This window comes from Biomphalaria glabrata, chromosome 9 (genome assembly GCF_947242115.1).
Source record: "Biomphalaria glabrata chromosome 9, xgBioGlab47.1, whole genome shotgun sequence".
Classification (NCBI taxonomy): domain Eukaryota; kingdom Metazoa; phylum Mollusca; class Gastropoda; family Planorbidae; genus Biomphalaria; species Biomphalaria glabrata.
The window spans coordinates 25,620,292-25,631,385 of NC_074719.1; the positions used below are offsets into that span (position 1 = coordinate 25,620,292).

The window sequence follows — 11,094 nt, forward strand, 5'->3', positions numbered from 1 at the left end:
TAAAGAAAACCATCTCAGAAATAGGCCCTTGTCATCACAACAAATTTCCATAAGGATCAATGAAGCAGTCCTGTCTTAACGAAACAAGATGGATCCGAACCGGGCATTTTCGGGTGATGCCACAAGAACTAGGTTCACCACACACAAGGAGGTTTTCTTGTAGACTCAATCACAAAGGACACTAATTGGATGGGAGGCCCATAGACCAAAAATAAACTTAAGTAGAGTATTTCATCCAATGTTAAAAAGTAAAGTAAAAATCCCCTTTCAGACCTTGCAGGTAAGCTAAAGGTCATCGGTTAACAACGACCAACCGTCTTTAATTTCCCAAACTAATGTCAGGCACCTATGAGAGTTGGGTGGACTCAGGGTGTGACGGGGTGTCCGAAAAATTCCTAAATCCACCAAGATTCGAACTCGAGCACACTCGGTTCGGAAGCCAAGAGCTTTCATGGTTTTTATGCGTTTTCTACAGATTTTTTAAAACAATTAAATAAAATATGTGGACTAAAAAATCAGCCACGCTTTAATCTTCAAATAAAATAAATTGTTGAAAATTGTACTGACTGCTCGTTTTTTTGTTTTCAGAGGCCCTTGTAACAATAGACTCATCCCGCCCCCCACTCCACTGCGCCATGAGAAAATAGTTGTTTCGTCTTGTTGAATAAATATTTCCTGCGGGATTTTCACCCAAACAGTCTATCATAGTACCGGGTAATCTGCTCTTTATTTACACGTGATTCTTAATATCTCATTTACCTTCTTCAAGCAATTCAATTCAGGAAGAAAGAAACAGACGAGAAAACGATATGAAGAAATGTGGTGGCAATATAATGAAAATAGAGGATTGGAAGAGATTTTGAAATAAATAGATCAAGCATGTCATAGTGAAAGATCACTGCTGTCAACTCAATAATTATTTTGAATACGAAGGTAAAGAAATTAGAAACTTGATTCTATATTGACGAAGAGTGCACAGTACTTGACTCTAGTATATGGCCTTCAAAGACTTCACTTCTCAACATTCCGTACACCGGATACACCAAACAGATTGCTCTTTAAGAGTTTGTCTCCAGGTATACAAATCTCCCATTGAAAGACAACCTTCGTTGGAACGATTTATGTTTGAATACAATTCTGTATGTTGAGATGAACTCCAAGTGGTAGCAAGGCTGGAAGGGTTGGTCCTCCCGTAGAGCCTTGGCGAGAAACTCTGCTGTTAGGTGTCGTGTCTTCAAGCTCCCATACAGGTCAAGTGACTCTGCAGACACACTTGCAAGATATGCGACACTGTTTCCACCGACTCTCCACAGTGTCGGCATCGGGCATTAAAATTTGGCCGGAACCGGGCAAAATAAGCACCAACAGGGCAGTGGCCGTTCTAATGGATTGTTCGGCCTTTATAGCCTCCACATGGATCGTCGCGGTCCGGGCGACGCAAAAGCTGCCAGACTCCACGGGCTTTGTTGGAGCCATCCCAGGATTTCAACCACTTGTCATGTGCTCACTCTCGGATTATTGTCGTAGCTTGGTTTGAACGTACTTGGGGCCTCGAAAGTGGGCACGGCCAGCAGTCCTTCTCGTGCTAGAGCATCAGCCGCCTCAGTGTCCCCCCCCCCCCCCCACGCCACAGTGCAAGGGCACCCACTGTGGTTTACCCAGATATTGTCAATCCGTTTCAATGGCGTATTTGGCCGACACGTCGAAATATGAGAGCTTTCACATTTAACTTAGACGGTAAAATGTCTTGCCACTGAGCTCAATAATCGCCGTCCGGTGTCCTGGACTTACTGGACCACGTCACTAATTGTATGCTTTCACACAAGACTTTTTTTTTAGTCCTACGGCCACGAGAGAGGATCCAATCACAAATCAGTATTTTAAATAAATACAAATGTTGAATATCGAATCCAATTTGAAATAAATACAAATGTTGAATATCGAATCCAATTTGAAAGCTTCTACGACACGGAAAAGTCCGTGTTTTTTTGTTTGTTTTTTTTTGTATGCCATCCTGTCGAAACCGTGTAGTGTGCAAGCGACCTAAATGCTCTTATATAGGGTTAACAGAAGTCCGCAAAAAGAGGACATGTCCTTATTTAGTGGACCACGTCCAATGTCCGGCAGGCGTTGACATAAAGTGCGAAAATGTCCGTCTTTTACTCTTGTCTAACTCAAGTCCATATCATTCATTAATGAACCTAAAAAAAAAAAAAAAACGCTTAAAGGCACTAAAAGTAGAAAGTTGAAATTTCGCACAATTATTCATAGTCGATGACAATACACGAATCAATCAGAAAATTAATCAATTAATTAATTTGGTTTAATATAATGGGAGTTATATACCTTTCAGTATTGACGAATGTCGCTGTGATTTCTTTCTCTCAGATAAGCTTTGTTTTTTTTTTCTGAAGTATTTTCTAGATTTTACTTGTTGATCAACACTAGAGAAGAAGGAGTTTTGCAAATGTCATGCATCAAATCACATGTCGTGAAGTTAGAAATCAACTTGATGAACTTATTGGCTAAATATAGTGTAGCTACATCTCCGAGTTTTTCCAAATTTGTTTGTCACTTTCTCTCGGTCGTCTGTGATCCTCTCTCCACTTGTTTAAATGCCAGCTACGTTTCGTTGAAGTCCTATGTTAACACAGAGCTAGCACATTGTTACCTTGTAGGTTTGTTTGTTTTCTGACAGTGTTCACACGTCCCTGGCCATTTCCGTTTCTTCTTAGCCCCCCAAACGTCAATGTATCGGTCCACCATGCCCCGCTTCTTCCAGGATCTCCCTATAAGTTAGACGTACATTTCTTCCCCTGCGCTAGTGATGAGCTCTGATTGGTTCATGTAGGCATGTGGCAAGGTTTACCTTGGACGTCCGGTGGCCAAGTTGTTTGCTCCGTTAAAGTTCTGTAGGAAGACATCTTGACAAATAGTCGTGCTGTTCTTAATGTCTTTTAGTAACACCTGCAAGCAGAGTAGGTTGTTTTTTTCAGCAGTATGGTTCGAGATTTTTTTTTTCGGACATTAGCCAAGGCTTTGAGATTACTTTGATCAAATAAAGTAAGCTCACAATGACGTAATCAGCCTCCTTTATGTATATTCTATTTTCAACGACACACTATTGAGATATACTAACAGTAAACGTCATATGTAAACTCAAGTTTAAGTTGACTGAATAATGTTTACATGCTATAGAATGGTGGAGCTATTTTAATATTACGGACCAACTATTTCTGACCAAGGAAGACAATCCTAAAATGAAGGACACTGTTATGTTACTATTGGAACTACTGTTGACCGGTGTGGTCATCACAATACAGCCAACAAAAACACAACTTCTGGATCATATACTGAAGAATGTCACGGTGAAGAATAGCTTAAGCCTGGATAACTTCTATAACCAGACAGCTGATCACGTGACTAGCATTGATACGTTCCCAGAAGTACCAGGTACACACAGATTTTTTTTTTTTTCGTTTTTTTTTTTTTACATTTAATTACTATTCATTGTTGTCTTGGATAACCTGTTTCAAAATGTCAAAATTTGACAATAAATGTATAAATTTGTTAATCTTAAGATGAGATTGTATTTTATGAAGGTTAATTGAAACGTAATTTTCAGTTCGATTACTCCTTTTTTTAATATGTAGTAAATTACTCATGGCCATTAATGTATCAAAAGCTAAGAGACAAAGCTCTTAATTCTAGTTTAACGCAGTCTCCTCTAAGTCCATGAAAACGTTATGTACACTTTATAGAGACAGCTCGGTAGGCTTCAGTTGTACTCACTTTGACTTTGGATAGATTTCAATGCATTTTTTCTGAATGCTTTATTCACCTTTGACAGACGAGGTATGAACACTAAAGTCTGTTGTATGATGTCACTGTTAGTGATGGTCTTGGCTAACTTTAAAACTTTTGTTTCTAAGACAGAAGTGTGATGCATTCAACTGCGTCAATTACCATTCGTTTTAAAGTTAATTTGGATCTCTTTGTTTTTGAACAATCTTTAGTTGTGTACACTTCTCATTAAATATTACAATATTTTGAAGTTGGTAATAAGCTAAACATATTGATGTCAACATGTTTGTAATAAACTAAACATATGTTGATGTTCACATGTTCGTAATAAGCTAAACATATGTTGATGTTCGTAATAAGCTAAACACATATATATATACCTTACCATTTCCAGCACACGTTTGCACAAGAGTAAAAAAAAATATAGTTGTTTTTTTACTTCCTTCTAAATCTAAACCCATTCAGACTTGGAACATCTTTTAAAAACTATTTGCTATCCGACGACGTTTGTTCATTTACAAATTCCTAATTGTTTGGATTGTACCAACATAGACTTTAAGTTAATGTAGTTATAAAGTGTAAGTCTCTGCCACTGCGCAAACCAGGTTTCATCAATGTCTGTCTTGATTCAAAGTGTTATCGAACTAACACGTGAGCTAGAACTGTGTCCCAGCACTGAGTGGATAAATTAGAATCTTCAGGAATTCTAGTCTATCAAATGGGCTTTAACAATATCTATTTACCTGATTTATGAAATATTTTTTTTCTAAGCAATTAAAATATAATTATTTTGTTTTTAGTTTTTATTTTCTATTTTCCCACACAGAAAATGTCTCGTCAAAGTCAATGCTTTTAAAACAACAAACTACTGCCGGAAGTGATCTTCCAGACTCACTTAACACGAGTGTAGGAGACCAGAATCAATCACTGATCAGTACTTCGGCACTCTTAGTATCTCCACCTACAACACAAGATTCCCTCACGTCTGATCACCCCAGAACTACTTCTCGTTCGGGCCAGAGAGTCGAGAGAAGTTTGTTAGATCCATTTCTGGGTTTGCAGGAAACGGGAGACGATGCCAATGAAGCTGAAGTCTCAGTCAGCGTATCAGACGGCAGTAGCTCTGTCCCCTACAGTGAAGGCGACTTTCTAAGATTTATACTTGATAGTGACAATGACCTTGTCTCGAAAACGTCTGACGTCATCGGCTTGAGCTCAGCAGACGACATCGATGATGTCATTCATCTTTTATCACCTAATGACGTTGATGATGTGCTCACTGATACATCTGATGACATTGACCTGGGGAAACTGGAGGATGAGCATCTCATCTCAGATGTCATCCATGACATTTTATCCAATGACAAAAATATGGCGGAATCATCTAGTAGGCCTATACATATATTCACACCAGAGAACAACATCGCAGCTTCTAATGACATACATGTATTCACAGGGGGCGCCCAAAATTTCAATTTACCTTTTAAAATTCACTCGCTTCAAAACAGCGACATTAACATGGCGCTGAATGTCCTTGATGAAGGGTCGAACAATGTCGCTATGGACTTCTTAAGCAATATCCTCAAGGCGCCTTACCATGACACTGTAGGGACCCCATCATTGGACACGACCTACTCTAAAGATAGGACAATGGATTCATTACATGACGACAATGAGAACAATGTTGTATTAGCACTAGGTGATAATGACATGATGTTAAATGACATCTCTACTCCTTCATTACACCACATCAGTGTAGAAACATATAATAATGACATTGACAGCAATAGACATTCTTTGCATGTTAATGATGTTCTACACAGCATCGAATCATCTGAAACTCTCTACACCTTGCCAGAAAAGCTACGCTCCATGTTACAACAGCCCAGCCAACTCGTAGACCAAATTCACTATTTACCTCAAAACGTTAACGCTTACAAATCACCTGGCAAACAAGAATGGACGAGAAACTCGGTTTATTCACTGGCAGATAACTCGATGTGGACTCGTGAAAATCTTTTGAACCTGTTCGGCCAGCAGTTCGACACATCGTTGTTGACTCGTAGAGAAAATAGTCAACCATTAAAAATGTCCCCTTACATCAGTGAACCCAACAACGAGATAGACAATGGTGATCTTTATCTTCCTGTGCGCACTGAAATTATACAGAAAAGTATCGGCTTCAATATTCCAAGAGATTTACGACCAGAAACTCAATATGATACAAATCGTATACAGAAAGTCCCTTGGCTACAACTGATCAAAACGCCAATGAAACATTCCGCAATGTCAAAGGTAAGCCCACAGAATTTAGCACCAACTTCCGGTGCTGGAAACGTGAAAGGACGTCTTGAAACATCCAAACCCGAATACTTCCAGTCTGTTCTATCTTTAGTGGAATCCTTACCATTAAAAGAAAAGGAATACATTTCAACGAAAATTAACTACGTTTTAAAGATGTATCGAACTATTATGGACGGAAAATGGCGTCAATTAATACCACCACCACCAAAAGATATTAGAATGTTAGCGCCACGTATTCAAGTGTTAGACTTATTTAATTCAAACAAAACGGTTACTAATGATATTGGTGAAGATACTATACTCACAAATCATCTTTTCACATTAATTTTAGATTTGCTCAAATTTGATTATAATAACTCTAAGGCTAAGCGTGATAAAAATAATAACAATGTCACAGGGGATAAAAAATTTGAGCCTTCACCTGTTAGCAGAAGTGAGTCCATAACGAAGTGGCCAAGAATCAATGCTGATGAATCCAAGTTGGTCAAACCATCCTCTAGATCTAAACGAAGTAGAGACTGGCCACTTGGTGAAGTCAGCTCCATAAACCACAAGTTTCGGAACAAGAAACTTTTCCTCACCCAGCAGTTTCAAATAATGAGGCATGAAAAATCTCAAGTAAGTCGACAAATGGCTGGCGTGGACAATAAAATGAACCAAGTGCTGCCCTGGGGCATCAGTGTCCAGTCCGAGGTTCAAGACCTGTCCGAGGCGGACAGCCTCCAGCCACCATCACTGTCACTTGATTCCGAGGAAGATAAAAGTGACGTCATTAGTTCTAAAGACACAGAGCCCAAATTTAGCCACGATGAGCCTACAGTCGCGCGAATCAAGAATAAGAGCGAAATTATTTTTAGCACAAACTCTACAAACATCACAGAAGAAAATTCATTGCATTCCATGGTCAATGAAACATTTCCTATGGAAACTTTCCCCTTGAATCAGACTTTTAAAAACTTGAACTTGAGCCACGTAGAAACACAGACGGATTCTAAAAATAAAAGAACCTTGATTGATAACATAAAAAGCGAAGACAAAATAAACGACACAAACTCTAGTAACAAAAGTTTTATGAATGAAAAAAACACAGAAACAATCAAGACTGTAATTCCTGGTGAAGAACACGTGACTGAAATTAATACAGCAACAAGAAAACCAATTGGATTTGTCTCCGTGGTTTCTAAGAGTAACAATATTTCGTCAGAAAATTCAAGCATTGCAAAAGAAAAGTCTTTAACTTTACATAATATGAGTGCAGCATTAGAAGGTCAAAATGAGACAGACATTCAAGGCAATAGTTCTCAAATGTTGAAGATGTCTAATGATGATCAGAGCAAAAGGAACAAACGTGACCTAAGTGGTCCTGTGCCTTTATGGGTATTCCACTCTACAACTAAACAAAGTCCAACCATTAGAACAGCTGCACGCCTGCAGCCTATTACGACGAAACCAAGTCTTCGAGGACAATCTTCAAGTCAAGAACAGAAATATTCAAACTCTCAAGAGCAGCACGCGGGTAATGCCTTAATCAGCCAGTCAAAACTTGATGATACTCGACAAGCTCCATCTACCAAACATACCTCAAGCTTCAATACTGACTTTGTAGAGATTCACCCAATTGAGGACACTAGGGCACGCCTATCAGACTCACAACCACGGCCACAAGACACGCCTACTCGTTCAGTAGATACAAAAACAACTCCAGAGCCTTACATAAATCGCTATCTTCGCGAGAAGCAAAACGCGGAGAAGTTAAGTGGGAAAAGAGACTTGGTCAAATTGAAGTCATCCGTTACAAAGAACCATGAAGTACCCAAAAGTAAGCCCGCGAATCTCAATGAACAACCAGCAAAGATGAGCAGCTATCCAGTATTTAACTCACAGCATCTCCAAAGTTTCATCAGTGATTCACAAGTAGGGGAGAGGTCAGGGGCCAGCTACTCTCACAAGTTCGTTCAAAGTAAAAGTCCATTCCAACCTGAGACACAGTCTACAAAGTCGAATGATTTAACTGACAATAGTCAGAGGGACAAGCACAAAGTCCAGGCGCAAAATGGAATAAATACTGGAGACGCGCGTGAAGCACCCATGCAACAGATGTCGAACTCTGAGACAAATATTGGTCAGCTTCAGGATAAAACCTCTTTCGAAGGTGGAATGCTAAACATGATGCCCCCTGAGCCAGTTGTGGTCCACTATCAGCCGGTCATCACATACTATACTCCTCCCATACATTATTCTCAGATCCCAGAGTATTTGGACTTTACCGCACGGCTACTGACACCTCAACTACCAGGACAGCGTGATCCATCAATGAACGAAGCTGGCCTGGAAAAGGAATCCCAGTTAAAGACTGACCCTGATACGGATGAGCCAACAATGAACGATCCCGATCCTAATCTAAGTGTCTCAGTAAAATCTGACGATGAAGATGACCTAAAGGTCAAGGTTATAGAGGATATCCAATCAAAGTATGAATCCAACGATGACCAAAAACTGAGCCAAACTAAACAGGACTCTAGCCAAAGAACATCACTGAAAGAAGCACGCACTGAAGATTGGAAGACTGAGAATAGTCAAAAAACGTACATTCCAGAAAATAATAATTGGGAGGAAGACAGCAGCTACACGAATTATGAGAGTCGAAATCGTTATCAAAATACTCAATCTCAGACCCGAAAGTTTCAAGTGCCAGGCTACCAGCAACAAAATCAACGAGCATGGACTAAGAACCGCGTACCTTTGAACCAAGAATATTATGACACCAATGTACGTGCTCAAAATGGTAATTTTGGTAAAAATAGAAACTATGCTACCAACTACAACACCAAAAACAAGGTCAGGTGGTATGACTCTTCTAGATTGAACCAGAATAACCAGCAGAGCCCATCTATTTTGAAATCTCTAACAAACGAATTCGAAGTTTTGTTGCGGTTCACAGATCCTGAGAAAACAAATTTCAAGCAGTCCAATGTTCAGGACTACTCCGGATCTTCCAACTACTATCAGACGATAGATTCATCAAGAGGTCAAGGTTCATCTTTCAACAAGCAAATCCCCAAAGTCCAAACATTTTCCAACGAACAAGACAGGGACGAAGAGGCGGTTCTAGAGTTTGTATACTCTAAAAAAAACATGAACTTAGGGCAATCTGGCATGACAGGTTCTGGTGGTATGGACGATTCCAGTTCTTCCAACTACTATCAGATAATCGATTCTTCATCCGACAGAGCTGGGCAAACTGGAGAAGATAAAATGATAGACGCAGTAGTTGAGCATTATATATATACAAATCCTAAATATGGTTACAAGCGAACTGAGAATAAGAAGGATTAGATCATGGAATATATTCATTGTATTTACTTGTATATAAACATTTAGAAAGATAAGATTACTTAGGCCTACTGATTCCAGATGATTTAGTATTTACCACTAAATATGCTAAACTTTAAAAAAAAAAAACTGACCTGCAATACGCAATGCATTGAGGGTCTGATCAAGAATGCGCTATGGAGCTGTTATGTTTATCATTATAATACTTCTATTCAAGTCACATTTTCGGAGTGGGACCTGGGTGGGCAAATGTTGGGTGAACGCGATTCTCGTAATGGGGTCTTACGATTCTCCTAAAATCTGTTGATATTTATCGTTGTGAAAATTACTAGCTCGTTGGCTACACTTGTAAAACTCTAGTTTGACTGTTATAATTGTTGGAGTATAAAATATTTATCTATCTATCTTGAGCGTACTATAGGTCTACATATTGAAATTGTATAAAGTCTTGTAAAAAAAAAAAAAAGGATTGGGGGGGGGGGGTGGAATGTGGCGGGGTACAAAATCTTCTTTTTTTTAAAAAAAATCTAACATTCATTAATGATTAAGAGAAAAACAATCGCTCTATAAGTTGTATAAAGGAGGTATTGTCTTTAAAAAAAGTTTTTAAAATGTTTTTCTTCTTCTATATATTATTATCTTTGTGCATGCTGTTATTATACGTCACATGTTTTATTCATGTGGAATTCAGTACAATCTCACATCAAGTTAGGACACTACTGAAGTTAGTCAACTGAGAATATCAAGTTGTTTTTTTTAATCAGCTTTTTTACAGACTTAAAAATATATAAGTTTCTTGGTGTTACATGCATTCTTATCAATCTCGAATAGAAGTACGTGGAGAGTTGAACAGAATCATTATCAACTCTCATTTAATATGTACGGAATAAATAAGAAAATATCACAAGTGGTCCCAGATTGTAGGACTTGTTTGTTGTTTCTTTTTGTCCTATAGAAATACTGAAGTATACGCTAACAGTTACAATACAGAGTTCAATCCTGTACTTAGTTTTGTTTTACTTGTATTTCTTAGAGTCACACTTAACTATTTTTAACAAATGTCAATAAAGTGAAACCCTAGACCTATATTATCCGCGGAACGCGGGTCTTAATTTGCGTATCCCTGTCGATATAGTCACTGAGTGTTTTGAAAACAATTAAACGAAATAATAATGCTATAAGAAAGCGAATGCCTGAATTTAAAAAATAGTATGAATGGAGCTATCAAAATAGCTAATCGACCTAAAGGCATTTTTTAAAAATAAAAACATTTGCTTGTAGGTCTACACATATTTACATCTAAAGTCTAGATACTATTATAATAGATGTAGACCTACTATTATAAGAGTTAATTCAATGGCTCAAGAAGCTTATTAATTATTATATGTTAGTATATTTAATATCCCCCATATAGAGCCTCGTGTAGCCTGTCCAACCATAGTGTGTTTACATAGCGGTGTGCACGACACATGAATGGGACTATTAAAATGTATGTCAACATGGAAGCTAGAGCGAACGAATGTATAAAAAAATGCTTTAGAAACACAAAATTTGAGGGTTAATTTGAAATGAAAAAAATATTAAATTAATGGACTTTATTTTGTATGTTAAGGTGTTAAAGTATAAAGTAGATCTTTCCTCTTTGGATTAGAT

General features: G+C 38.2%; 1 protein-coding gene across 1 annotated transcript; it reads left to right on the plus strand.

Annotated features, from left to right (window-relative positions):
* The first annotated feature begins 2,773 nt into the window (after positions 1 to 2,773).
* On the plus strand, positions 2,774 to 10,445 carry LOC106070336 (uncharacterized). The gene is made up of 2 exons (XM_013230214.2): positions 2,774 to 3,453; positions 4,631 to 10,445. Exons 1-2 carry the CDS (start codon positions 3,261 to 3,263, stop codon positions 9,442 to 9,444), a joined length of 5,007 nt encoding a protein of 1,668 aa, XP_013085668.2. The 5' UTR covers positions 2,774 to 3,260; the 3' UTR covers positions 9,445 to 10,445.
* The last annotated feature ends 649 nt before the right edge of the window (positions 10,446 to 11,094 follow it).

Coding starts and splice junctions, on each gene's coding strand:
- LOC106070336 (XM_013230214.2), top strand. CDS start 3,261: ATGAAGGACACTGTTATGTTACTATTGGAACTACTGTTGACCGGTGTG. Junction 3,454..4,630: donor TACGTTCCCAGAAGTACCAG/GTACACACAGAT, acceptor TTTCCCACACAG/AAAATGTCTCGTCAAAGTCA.